The sequence below is a fragment of the Mus musculus genome, chromosome 7 (genome assembly GCF_000001635.26).
Source record: "Mus musculus strain C57BL/6J chromosome 7, GRCm38.p6 C57BL/6J".
In the NCBI taxonomy this organism is placed as follows: domain Eukaryota; kingdom Metazoa; phylum Chordata; class Mammalia; order Rodentia; family Muridae; genus Mus; species Mus musculus.
Window position 1 is genome coordinate 128,382,169 of NC_000073.6, and position 14,248 is coordinate 128,396,416.

A 14,248-nucleotide genomic window follows, 5' to 3' on the forward strand; every position below is an offset into this window, starting at 1 on the left:
GCTTGCTAACACGCACAGGGCACCCTTCACTCCTTATACTGACCATCTCTGGTTTTTGCTTGATGTCTTGGGAGTGTTGTTAGCTCACCAATCAAGTTAGCATCCTGTCGTACAGAGAAGCCTATACTGCCGTGTGTGAGAACATAGGCCCCGCGTGTTTCAGCCCCAGATCACTGTGCTGTGGTTAAGTTTCAGTACCGTTGTCTCTCCCTCCCTGCTTTCTGCCATCCAGCCAGCCCCCTGTTGGTACTTCACTTCAGATCTGCTCTGAACTAAAGAACCTGCTAGACCAGTGTACACACGGAGGGTTAGCAGAACCTGAGTGAAGAACCTAAGGAGCTCTTTTAAGGGTGTAAGGATGTGAGGCCATCTAATCTGAGCTCAAGGAGGTTTGCTGTGCTTTTGGCTCCCGCTACGTCATCCCACAAAAGCCCTGCTGCCCCATCAGCTTCCCCTAGCACAGCAGAATAAGGCCACATTATGAGTGGCTGGCCAACCAAAGCTTTTCTGGTGATGACGGCCGAAAGCAGAAGTTAGTAGCCTATTCAGGTAGGTCTACCATAAGCCACCTGGTAGTCATGGTGAAGCTGGAGCTGTGAATGAGGCTCAATGAGACCTTGGACTTAGAACTGGGGGATGGGGGAGGGTGCGGGTAGGCTCAGTCAACAAAGTGGCTGCTGGACAAGTGCGAGGACCTGAGTTCCGATTCCCAGCACCCACATAAAAGTTTGGCACAATGACACATGTCTGTAACCCAGCTCTGGAGAAGTCAAGGTAGGAGATCCCTGGCCAGACAGTCTGGTCAAACCCATGAGCTCTGGGCCAATGAGAGAGACTCTTCCAAAAAATGAGGTGAGAAGCAATTGAGGAAAGCACACAGTGTCGACCTCTGGCCTCTATATGCAACACATACACAGGTACATCACACACACGCACACATGCCCACACTCACACACACATACACACACACACTCACACACACAAGCATGCATGCACACACAAAATAAGTAAGGAAATGAACAAAAACTTTTTTTTTTAAATCTTGGGGCCTCCATCCTTGTTTCTCATTAATTTAACGTCCCTCACTTAAAAAAGCAGGGCCCTCAGAGGAGCTTTGTGGGAGCCAGGACTGCAGGTGATGCTGAGCCCCTTTGTGTCTAAGCCCCTGACAGACAGAGGTTTCCAACGTGAAGCCAAAACCAGGTGCCTTCACCATGTCGCCCACCTCCAGGAGACCAGCAAGCACTGCATAAGTCAGCCGTGTTGCACAGCCATAGGGGGGAAAAGCTGACCGTATACAGAGCTTCCCTTCCCTGTCACAGTTTCCTAAGAAATACGATGTAACTACAGACACGGTACTATGTCAGGGTAGGTCATCTACAGAGGAACCTTGTGGGAAGATGTGTAGGTTATACACCAGCTAACACTACTTGATAGATCTTTAGCACATGCTGTGTGTATCACAACAGTCCCTGCATCCAGTCTCCAGAGAGACCAATGGTTGCAGATTTTTCTCCTTCACCCACCTATACCTTAGGAGGGCAGTTTCTGTTTCTCTCTCTCTCTTTCTCTCTCTCTCTCTCTCTCTCTCTCTCTCTCTCTCTCTCTCTCTCTCCCCCCCACCCCCACCCCGTCTGTCTGTCTGACTGTCTGAACAGAGCTTCACAACAGGATATAAAAGCACTTCCTTTACAGTCAAACTCTGAACCGCATTGGTGATGAGTGTGGGTCACACGTGGTATTTATAGAACACAAAAGATGGGCAGGCAGAGATGGAATGTTGCCCTAGTGGCTATCTCCAGGTGAAATCACGGGGGCGGGCCTTCAGTAGATTTTCGTTTCCAAGCGCCTTTTACTACCAGGTAGATTAAAAGTATTTTTAAAACTTTTGTCACTCAGCCAGGTGTGGTGGCACACACCTGTGACCTCAGCATTTGGGAGGCAGAGGAATGGAGTTGGAGTTTGAGGCCAGACAATGTCTCAGAATAACAACTACGGTGTCACTCAAAAAAAAAAAAAAAAAACAAACAAACAAAACAAAAACCCTCATCCTGCCTGCTGTGTATCTGTCTCCTTTCTGTGCCAGCCATCCATCCGCCCCAGCAGACACTTGTCTAGGCTATGTACAAACCATAGCAGATGCCTCTGTTTTGATGTCTTGTGGGGATCTTTGGCACTGCATGCAAGCCACTGTGTGAAGTCCTACCAGGCTCTCTCAGCTCATTCCCACCTTGGTCTCTGTAACCCCACAGAGCAAGTGTCAGTGTCTCCGTGATCTCTGTACTCCCTCTGCCCCAAGGGTATCATGGCCTGTGCCCAGCAGAGAGAAACTGCTCTTGAGGAGGAAGATGGATGAAGGCTATAAAGGATACAGTGTGTCCATGGTTTTTCTGAGTGACTTTAACTAAGGAGCCACCACGACTCCTTGAGCCGCGTTTCTGTGGTCAACAAAACCAGGATAAGACATGCCAAGTGAGACAACAGTTCTCAGGACAGCTGGGCATTGGCCAATGTTACTGCAGAGAACCTAGAACCTAGTATCTGGCCAACCTCTCAACACCAGATGCAGGGACTTCAAAGCATCCATGAAAGCCTTTTAGAAGATCCTGAGGGCCAAAATAGACGGATGTGCCCATGAGTCTACAGTCTCAAAAAAAAAATTGCCTTTTCTTTCTTCCTCTCTCTCCCAAATCTATGCCTATCACTCAGTCACTCCGGCATAAGGCCCTTGATATGTCTCCCCAGAGACCCAGGCAGAGCCCCCTCAACCCCCACATTTTACTCAGAATTTACGTGGGATCGACATTCCCCGCTGTGTCGGTTCGAAACTGTTCTTAAAGTACTCATGCTCGTGTTTTATTTTCTATCAGATGAGGAGCAAGATGGGGCCTCTTGGATGCTGGGACATCCTGTAGCCCAGCAGTTCTCAACCTCCTAAGGCTTGCGACCTTTCCATACAGTTCCCCGGGTTGTGGTGACCTTCAACTATAAAATTATTCCGTTACTACTTCATAAGTGTAATTTTGCTACTGTTATAAATCATAACATAAATATCTGATATACAGGATATCTGATTGCGATCCCCAAAGGGGTCTTAGCCCACAGGTTCAGAAAAGCTGTTCTAGGTTCTATGAACCCGGTGATCAAAAAGCCCCCCCCTCGAAAGCAAAAGCTCAGCCAACACACAGACAGTACAGTCTCCACGGTGTACAGCCTGAGCCCTGCAAAGCCAGCCTTCCCTAAGAACACAGGGAAGTGTTTCCGTACCATGTATGGCCTACAGTTCTGAGAAGTTAGTCTTGGGAGTGGGCCTCGGTGTGAATGGTCGCCTCGGGGCAGGCAGTGAGGAAGTGAGGAAGATCTTTGAGTGTCCGTACAAAAGCACCTCCAGCCTGTTTCTTCTTTGTGTAAAGAAAGGCCATTGACTTGTTTGAGTTAATTTTATATCCAGCTACTTCACCGAAGCTGTTTATCAGGTTTAGGAGTTCTCTGGTGGAATTTTTAGGGTCACTTATATATACTAACATATCATCTGCAAAAAGTGATATTTTGACTCCATCTTTTCCAATTTGTATCCCCTTGATCTCCTTTTGTTGTCGAATTGCTCTGGCTAGGACTTCAAGTACTATGTTGAATAGGTAGGGAGAAAGTGGGCAGCCTTGTCTAGTCCCTGATTTTAGTGGGATTGCTTCCAGCTTCTCACCATTTACTTTGATGTTGGGAAACAACACCCTTCTCAATAGTCACAAATAATATAAAATACCTTGGCATGACTCTAACTAAGGAAGTGAAAGATCTGTATGATAAGAACTTTAAGTCTCTGAAGAAAGAAATTATAGAAGATCTCAGAAGATGGAAAGATCTCCCATGCTCATGGATTGGCAGGATCAATATAGTAAAAATGGCTATCTTGCCAAAAGCAATCTACAGATTCAATGCAATCCCCATCAAAATTCCAATTCAATTCTTCAACGAATTAGAAAGGGCAATCGGCAAATTCATCTGGAATAACAAAAAACCTAGGATAGCAAAAACTCTTCTCAAGGATAAAAGAACATCTGGTGGAATCACCATGCCTGACCTAAAGCTGTACTACAGAGAAATTGTGATAAAAACTGTATGGTACTGGTATAGCGACAGACAAGTAGACCAATGGAATAGAATTGAAGAACCAGAAATGAACCCACACACCTATGGTCACTTGATCTTCGACAAGGGAGCTAAACCATCCAGTGGAAAAAAGACAGCATCTTCAACAAATGGTGCTGGCACAACTGGTGGTTATCATGTGGAAGAATGCGAATTGATCCATTCCTATCTCCTTGTACTAAGGTCAAATCTAAGTGGATTAAGGAACTCCACATAAAACCAGAGACACTAAAACTTATTGAGGAGAAAGTAGGGAAAACCCTCGAAGATATGGGCACAGGGGAAAAATTCCTGAATAGAACAGCAATGGCTTGTGCTGTAAGATCGAGAATTGACAAATGGGACCTCATGAAACTGCAAAGCTTCTGCAAAGCAAAAGACACCGTCAATAAGACAAAAAGGCCACCAAAAGATTGGGAAAGGATCTTTACCTATCCTAAATCAGATAGGGGACTAATATCCAATATATATAAAGAACTCAAGAAGGTGGACTCCAGAAAATCAAATAACCCCATTAAAAAATGGGGCTCAGAGCTAAACGAAGAATTCTCACCTAAGGAAAACCGAATGGCTGAGAAGCACCTGAAAAAATGTTCAGCATCCTTAATCATCAGAGAAATGCAAATCAAAACAACCCTGAGATTCCACCTCACACCAGTCAGAATGGCTAAGATCAAAAATTCAGGTGACAGCAGATGCTGGCGAGGATGTGGAGAAAGAAGAACACTCCTCCATTGTTGGTGGGATTGCAAGCTTGTACAACCACTCTGGAAATCAGTCTGGTGGTTCCTCAGAAAACTGGATATAGTACTATCAGAGGATTCTGCAATACCTCTCCTGGGCATATATCCAGAAGATGTTCCAACCAGTAAGAAGGACACATGCTCCACTATGTTCATAGCAGCCTTATTTATAATAGCCAGAAGCTGGAAAGAACCCAGATGCCCCTCAACAGAGGAATGGATACAGAAAATGTGGTACATTTATACAATGGAGTACTACTCAGCTATTAAAAAGAATGAATTTATGAAATTCCTAGGCAAATGGATGGACCTGGAGGGTATCATCCTGAGTGAGGTAACTCAATCACAAAGGAACTCACACAATATGTACTCACTGATAAGTGGATATTAGCCCAAAAACTTAGGATACCCAAGATATAAGATACAATTTGCTAAACACATGAAACTCAAGAAGAGCGAAGACTAAAGTGTGGACACTTTGCCCCTTCTTAGAATTGGGAACAAAACACCCATGGAAGGAGTTACAGAGACAAAGTTTGGAGCTGTATCAAAAGGATGGACCATCTAGAGCCTGCCATATCCAGGGTTCCATCCCATAATCAGCTTCCAAATGCTGACACCATTGCATATACTAGCAAGATTTTGCTGAAAGGACCCAGATATAGCTGTCTCTTGTGAGACTAGGCCGGGGCCTAGCAAACACAGAAGTGGATGCTCACAGTCAGCTATTGGATGGATCACAGGGCCCCCAATGGAGGAGCTAGAGAAAGTACCCAAGGAGCTAAAGGGATCTGCAACCCTATAGGTAGAACATTATGAACTAACCAGTACCCCGGAACTCTTGACTCTAGCTGCATATGTATCAAAAGATGGCCTAGTCGGCCGTCACTGGAAAGAGAGGCCCATTGGACTTGCAAACTTTATATGCCCCAGTACAAGGGAACGTCAGGGCCAAAAAGTGGGGGAGTGGGTGGGAAGGGGAGTGGGTGAGAGGGTATGGGGGACTTTTGGGATAGCATTGGAAATGTAAATGAGAAAAATACCTAATAAAAAGTATAAAAAAAATAAAAGAGGAAATAAAAAAAAAAAACCAACAACAACAAAACAAAAGCACCTCCAGCTTTGCTGCTACTCTGAATCCTCACAGCCACTCCCAGAACCTTCAACAGCTGTTCCACGTTACCTCAACATGAGTAGTCTCTTAGCCTCAGCCTGCCTTCCCAGCAGAGGCACAAGCTTGACCCAGAGCCCATCTCACATTTAACAGGAGTGCAGATGTGCGCACACATTTACAAATTCAGGTCTGAATATCAGGTCATGTCCCTTTTGTCTAGTGACATTTATTGAATATTCCTCATAAGACATTCTGCCAGAAAACTTAAGGCTTACCTCTTTAACGTGTCCGTTGTTAAACTTACCTCTTCTGGTTCTAAGTGGAGTAGACTGCAAAATTTTCGCTTGGTTGTTATGGCTGAGGGACCACATTATAAATTTACTTACAGCGTTGGGCCACTGGCAGTGAGAGAGTCTGTTCATTTTAACAAAGCCAGTGTTGGATTCCCTGTAACTATCTGTAGGCTCCCTAACCAACCATTCCTTCATGATCACCATGTTGCTGTAACCTGCATCCCTCAGACAGACCCAGCCTCCCATCCCATCTGGGTGGAAATGGCTACGAACCCCAGTAGTTCGAACGGTGCATAGAATAAGAGTCAACATAGTCCAAGTTCAGAACCTGGGGTTCCTCAGCCTTCGTCAATGAGAGCCCCTCAGTAGCCTTGGCCTGCACAGCGGGATGAGGTTCTTCCTGGGGAATGTAGCAGCTCCCTGAAGAATTCTCCCAGGCCTGGGGAGAACATGGATGGCTTTTCAGATTAAGGCACAGGCAAGGAGGTCACATTACCTGGTCCTGGAGCTTTTGGAACATCAGAGGGTGTGGCTCTTCCAGAATCTTTTCAGTGAGCCGAGACTGCCCCTCCACGTTGACTTGTGAAGAGGCCTTATTGGACAGGAAGGTCATGTAGATCTCCTTGGCCTTTTCCTGCATCTGGAGGAGGCAGAGAAGCTGGACTGTTATCCACCAGCACAGCCTTTCCTGGCCTAAAGCCAGCTCCACCCTCCAACCGGCCCTGGAAGAGCTGCAGCTGGGAGCTATTGCAGCCTCCGGAGCCAAGCTCCCTGAGAAGGCCCACAAACGCCTGGCCTGCCCCCACACCTAATAGAGCTTCTGAGGCCAAGTCTTCTGAAACAAAATTGCTACCCTGACCGTTCAGAAACAATGAAAGTGGCAATCCAGCATGACCCGGGGTCACCATGCGACCCCTCCCAGTTCAGAGCTCATGGGGATGTTACCCTGTCCTGCAGCGGACTGAAACTCACTGGTCAATGCTAAAACTTAAATGAGCCTCGGGACTGTTAAGCTACATGAGGCTGCATACGGTATCATGCTGTTCACAGGAATGTGCAGGTGCCCTGGAACAGAAAGATTAGTGGTTGCTCGAGACTGGGGGGGGGGGGGGGGGCGGGGGAGAACTGGGGATAGGGAGGAAGAGGGCAAACACAGGGGCAGCTGAGCTGGGCAAGCACAGGGGCAGCTGAGCAGCCTGGGACTTCACACAGCTTGGGATGTGCACACAGCCTTCTTCCAACAATGCACTGGCAATCTAGGACTTTCACCTGCAGGTGCTGTGTGCACATGCATCCTCTCCTAACACTGCACCTAGAGACCTAGGATCCCCGCCAGTGTCCAGCTACACAGACTGCCAACAGTGGACTAAATGTCTCCTTCCCTTAACAGCCACCAAGCTTGCTCTTGTTTCTGTCCACTCATACTCCAGTCAGAACGAGGTACACTGGTAGGGGGCCAACCTGACCTGAACTAGTTTTGGGTGGTTGGGCAATAAGACAAACTGTGTCCTCTAAGTGAATTTTTAGAGAGCATCTCTCTATTTACCATCTTACACCTGTGTACCACTGAGTGTGCAGGTGATTCAAAGCAGATGCATTGTGAGAAGGGACATATGCACAGTAAAATTTCTATCTTAGACGTGTCAGTTAAAATAGAGAGTCACCCATGGCATGGCCCTTAGTAAACACCCCCTCCTTCCTCAGAACCCCATCAAAGTAGTCTCAGGCAGTAAGCTGGGGCCCCTGCGTGTACCCATACTCGTGTGGCCCGCTGTCAGTCATTGTATGTTTTTAAGATAGGGTCTCACTCTGTAGCTCTGGCTGTCCTGGAACTCGCTATGGAGACCAGGCTGGCCTCACACTCACAGAGATCCACCTTCCTCTGCTTCCTGAGTGCTGGGATTAAATTCTTGTGCCACCATGCCTGGCCTCTGTTGTTCCTCTTGACAGTGTCTTTCTTTTGAGCTATACTAGGGTGGCTAGGTTTTTGAATACTTTCCCTGCTTCTCCTTTTTTTTTTAAAGATTGATTGATTGATTGATTGATTGATTGATTGATGTACACTGTCACTGTCTTCAGACACACCAGAAGAGGGCATCGGATCCCCACTACAGACGGTTGTGAGCCACCATGTTGAGAATTGAACCCAGGACCTCTGGAAGAGCAGTCAGTGCTCCTAACCACTGAGCCATCTCTCCAGCACCGTTACCTTGCTACTTTCCAGTCTTTGTGCACCTTTATTTCAATTCCTTGACTAGGAATTCCTGGAAATGCCTGGGGCAGAGGCATGGATGGGGGTTCTCTTTGGAGTGTTGAGAAGATTTGGGATCCGGTAAGTGGTCGTGCCTGCACAGCATTGTGAATACATTCGGTGCCATGGAGACACTCCAAAGGTTTTTAATTATGTGTGTTTCACCAGGTCAAATAAAGTCTCATGAAACTACCCATATGTACATGCATTGCCACCAGCGCCTGCTGTGCCATGGACATGCTAAGCCTGCTTCCCTTCCCTTAACCTCTTGGTCTTTCTCCCCTGTTAATGCTGGTTTCCTGATGAGGACCAGGGCCAGAACAGGTGACACCAAGACTGTCTGACTCCAAACTTCAGCCCTACTCTGGTCCCACAAGGCACCCTGAGCTCTCTAGGATAGATGGCTTATCTGTCTTCCAGTGGAAGAAGTTTTCACACAGTAAGTGTAAGTGATGCAGAGAAAAACACTCACTGTATGCCAAAAGTCCCCAGCGCAGCCCCACTGGGAATCTTGGAGACAAGGGCTGACAAGATGTTCACTCACCTGCAGTCTCATTACACTGAGAGCTGTGGCAGGGCCGTGACATGGCCTGATGGTAGGAGCAATTAAGAACCGTGACAGGGCTATGACCTTCCCTGATGGCAGAAGCCAGCTTTATTTAAAGTCTTCAGAGTTGTGGTGGGCAGGGCTGCAGTCTCAGCACTCTCCACCAGAACTTCCCTCCCTCTTCTTGAAGAGAATGGGGCCATCTGTGGCAGCAGAGATAGCTCCTGTGTGAACCTCAAGCCTCAGACCCCCCTCCAACCCCACAGAGCAAGGCAATGAAGAGATGCCTTTCACACAGCTGAAGTGTGTGGAGGAGGTGGGGGAGGTCAGGAGACCCTAAGATAACACTTTTTTTCTCCCAGAGAGGCTCTCAGCCTAAGAGGACACTTGCAGAACTTCACTGGGAGAACACCCGGCTCTGAAAACTTCTGCTCTTAGGGAAATCCCTGGACGTTTTCAATTAGCCGTGCTTAAAGAGAAGAAAAGCGCTCGTTTCAAGCCAGAGACCAGAAAGCTAAAGACCCTATGAGGCTGAGGCCTGACTCTGTCTCTGCTGATATAGGAACAGTGCCCAAAGCGGGGACAGCGCTCAAAGCCTTGTGTCTGTTCTTCCTGCCTGCAGGAGCAATTCGTTTATGTCAAACTCAAAGACATGGGAGCCTCTTGAGATAAATACGACTATTCCTGGGGAAGGTCTGGGGACCATCATGAGGCCTGCCCCGGAAGAGCAGTTTGGAACTTCATGTCTCTCAAAGACCCACCAGTTCCACAGAGCCATGAGTGTCTTCCACCATCCCCATTCTGTCAGAAGGGAACATTTTTGGAAACCCACTTCCTGTTTTAAAGTTACTTCATGAAAGTAGAATTTCAGTTGGCCAGATGAGCGAACTGCGTGCAACAGTCTGCAGGTCTCCCCTCCTAAGACATCCACACAGCTGTTCTGCCATGCACGCATGCACACACATGGCTCCCATGAACTCAGGCTCTCTTGGGGGAGTTCTGAAAATGAGACACAGAAGTGAGCAGCTTGAGGCTCCATATGTGGGGGCAGGTGGCCCAAGGGAGAGGAAGCAGGTGTGGGGGGAGGGGGCACTATCAACCAGCCCTCTCGAATCAGCTGTCCTTCCCCAGCCACTGAGGACAGGGTGCGCCCCTGGGCTGACCCAGTGGGTACAGGAGAATGAGTGAGCAGGCTTATCTGCGCTAGGATAGGAAGTGTGACCGAAAAGGGAAACCCTGAGACAGCTGACCACAGGCCAGTCACGGGAAGGCCTGGTGTCCAGGCCGAGACTTGAACAGAAAAGAAGAACTGCTCGCTTGAGCTATTCTGGTAGAATTTTCCAGAGTTTTGTTAACCCTGTTCTAGCCGCCGCCGCCGCTGTAAGAATAAGAACAGACTAGCTCCCTTGGTGGAGTCAGTTCTGAGTGTGTGAAAGTGCTGGCATATGCACCTAGCCACTGCCTCCACCACAGCCCTCCCTTCCCTGAGACAGACAGATAGATGTATCCGGTCTCGGCTCCTTCCAGGCACAGGTCAGGGCCCTTCCTGCAGGTGCTATGAAGCCTGGTTTGCACCCACACTGGGTAGGAAGTCAGCCTGAAACCCTGCTCCCAACCAGCGCAGGTTTAAGAGAAGTGAATTCACTTTGCTCAGAGCCCCAGACACCGGTCTGCTCAGAACAGCAAAGTCATCAGTTGTCCAGTGCTCAGGAAGGTGCAGTGTGGTCTCTCTCTCTCTCTCTCTCTCTCTCTCTCTCTCAGACACACACACACACACACACACTTAGGGCCCACGCTGATGCTCAGCCACCATAAAAGCTTTCACTTCACTTCCTCGTGGCAATCAGCCTCCTCACTCCCAATTTCTACAGACACAGCTCAAGAGTAGACGGGAGCTCCTCCCACCCGCTCTGCTCTCCACCTCTCAGCTGAATCCCACAGGCTAGGCCATGTTGCCTGGGGGCTCCTGGCGGCTTCTGGTTACTAAGCCCCTCCAGGGGTCTCTGGCTCCAGTCCTGGGTAACACCTGCCTTCTTCCTTCACCCTGCTCCCTCACCAGGAGAGCCTCAGATTCTGCCGTTCGCCTTCAGCACGGCCTGTGTCCTAGACATTCCCTAAATTTGAGTCCTGCCCCGGATGCTGTAACTACTCTCATATAACTACCACGCAGCCTAACAGTCTCCTAAGCTACTGGCTCATGAGTCAACTGACCATTGGCAACACAGGTAGGGAGTCCCAGAGACATCAAAAGAAGGGAAGGTCACCTGTCCAGGGCTCCTCTAGTCTTTCCTCTAGGAAGGTGGAGCTTCAAGTCCCTGCAGCATCTCTGCATATGGCCCACACCCTATTTGCGGCATGCCTGACTCTGGAACACATCTCCCATCAGCACCTCTATCCTCTCTATCATCCTCTCTATCCTCTCTATCCTCTCTATCATCCTCTCTATCCTCTCTATCATCCTCTCTATCCTCTCCATCATCCTCTCTATCCTCCCTATCATCCTCTCTATCCTCTCTATCCCACTCCTCCACCAGAGGTGGACCCAAGAGAAAACACAGAAAAATAGGACATGACTGTATATGAACTGCATGCATATTTGTTTCATAAAGAGGATGGAGCAGGGACATCAAATAAATAGAAGGGCGTGGGTAAGAGAGCGCAGCAGATAAAAGCACTTGTTACCAAGCCTGGTGACCTGCGTTTGACCCCACCTACCCCCAGGACCCACGTGGTAGATGGTGAGAGCTGACTTCCACAAGCTATCCTCTGACCTCCACACTGCACTGAAATAAATGTAACTTTAAAAGTTTTAAATGATACAAGATACCTTCCAGAACTAGGCCAGGAAAAAGGAGAGTAATTGGAGTAGTAGCAGGAGGGACAAGCCTGGGCACCCAAACAAGCCTGGAGAAGGGGTGGAAGAGACATGTCCAGGAAGAGTTGGGAGTCTGGGCACCTCCGCTGAAGGAAGTAAACAGGGGGGAAACTGTGTGCTTAGCGCCCACCCCAACCCTGAGCAACTGAGTTACCCTAGCCTTTCCCAAGTGGTAGTGAGGTGTGTGAGTGTGTCTCTCCCACAACGTGTTCTCTGATTTCCACACATGTGTTGCAGTACCTGTACAGCCACATCTGCATTCATACACAGACACACACACACACACCACACACACACACACACACCACACACACACACACACACACACACACACACACACAGACACACACACACCACACACAGACACACACACACACACACAGACATACACAGACACACACAGACATACACTCGCACACACTCGCACAAATAAAATATTTTTTATTAAATAGTTCTGCAGTTAAGAGTCTCCTAATATCCAGGTGTGGTGGTACATGCCTTTAAATCCAACACTTGGGAAGTAAAGGCAGGTCAATCTTTGTGAATTTAAGGCCAACCTGGTCTACAAAGTGAGTCCTAGGACAGCCAGGGCTACATGGTAAGGCTTTCTCATCACCCCACACCACCACTACCAAAAAAAAAAAAAAAGTGTTCTTGCTCCTTCACAGGACTGGAATCTGGATCCCAGCACCCATGTTGGGTGGCTCACAGCACTTGGAACTTGAGCTCCAGGGACCCAATGCCCACTTCTGGCCTCCATGGACACACACACAAAGCATTGGTCTCATAGACACAAATCCACACACATAAATAAAAATACACTGTAATGCTACATGGAAGCTCACAACTAATTTTAATGCCCTATTCAGGGATTTGACATCCTCTCTTGGCTTCCATGAGCAGCAGGCATGCACATGATGCACAAACATACAGGCACACACTCATACACATAAAATACAAATAAATAAATCTTCTTTAAAGCCTCTCCTCCCGCTGGAAAGATGAGTCAGCAAGTAAGAGCACCTGTTGCTCTTCCAGGTTCAATTCCCATCACCCACAAGGTGGCTCAAAATCATCTGTAATTCTGGTTCCTGGGGAGAGATCTGATGTCCTCTTCTGACCTCCACAGCCAGCAAGCATACACGTGACTCACATGAATAGGTGAACACAAAACATTCGCAGAGAAAATAAATGAGTAAATCTAATAATGTTAAAGACTAGATTTGGGGGTTAGCTAGGTAGTAGAGTGCCTGGGTCCTCAGCTCCAAAATAAATAAATAAATTGATTGATTGATTGATTGATTGGTTGACTGATTGATTGATTGATTGATTGATTGATGAGGCTCCAGAGCAATGAAAGCAAGAGCCTCCGGGGGGGGGGGGGGGGGGGGTTGCCAAGATGAGTTCTAAATACAAACCACCAGCAAGGCCCTCCCGACAAGTGGAGGAAAATGTGTCCAGTTTATGAACAATCCGGATTGCAGGCTAGGAAGTTTGTAGGAAAAAAAACAAAACAAAACAAAACAAAACAAAACAGAAAACCAAGAAAAGACCAAAAGAGCATCTAAAGATAAGTTGGAATCTTTTAAAATAGATAGATAGATAGATAGATAGATAGATAGATAGATAGATAGATAGAGATAGATAGATAGATAGATAGATAGATAGATAGATAGATAGATAGATAGATAGATAGATGTAGGAACCAGGGGCTGGAGAGATAGCTCAGTGGTTAAGAACATGGACTGCTCTTCCAGAGGTCCTGAGTTCAATTCCCAGCAACCACATGGTGGCTCACAATCATCTGTAATGGGATCTGACGACCTCTTCTGGTGCATCTTCTTCAGACTGTGTACTCATATATATAAAATAAATAAAATAAGTCTTTAAAAAAAAAAAAGTAGGAACCAAAAGCCAATGAGATGAAAAGGGAGGAAAGAAAAAAAATTACAATTAAGAGCTCAATTCAAGGGCTGGTGAGATGGCTCAGTGGGTAAGAGCACCCGACTGCTCTTCCGAAGGTCCGAAGTTCAAATCCCAGCAACCACATGGTGGCTCACAACCATCCATAATGAGATCTGACTCCCCCTTCTGGAGTGTCTGAAGACAGCTACAGTGTAATTATATATAATAAAAATAAATAAATCTTAAAAAAAAAAAAGAGCTCAATTCAAGGGAGAGGGGCCATCACAGGAAACACACATACACACGCACACGCACACGCACGCAGCTGGTTATGGCTGCAGGCATCTGCAGGAAGGAGGATCACCTGAGGC

The 14,248-nt window shown here is 47.5% G+C and overlaps 1 protein-coding gene across 4 annotated transcripts in view; it reads right to left on the reverse strand.

Moving 5' to 3' along the window:
• Rgs10 (regulator of G-protein signalling 10) overlaps window positions 1-14,248 on the reverse strand; it is a 45,886-nt gene that overhangs the window by 8,548 nt on the left and 23,090 nt on the right. For all 4 annotated transcript variants that reach the window (XM_017312270.2, XM_006508139.3, XM_030242942.1 and 1 more), the window contains one exon: window positions 6,796-6,939. In XM_017312270.2, the coding sequence (XP_017167759.2) occupies window positions 6,796-6,939 (144 nt within the window). The remainder of the gene's footprint in view (window positions 1-6,795; window positions 6,940-14,248) is intronic.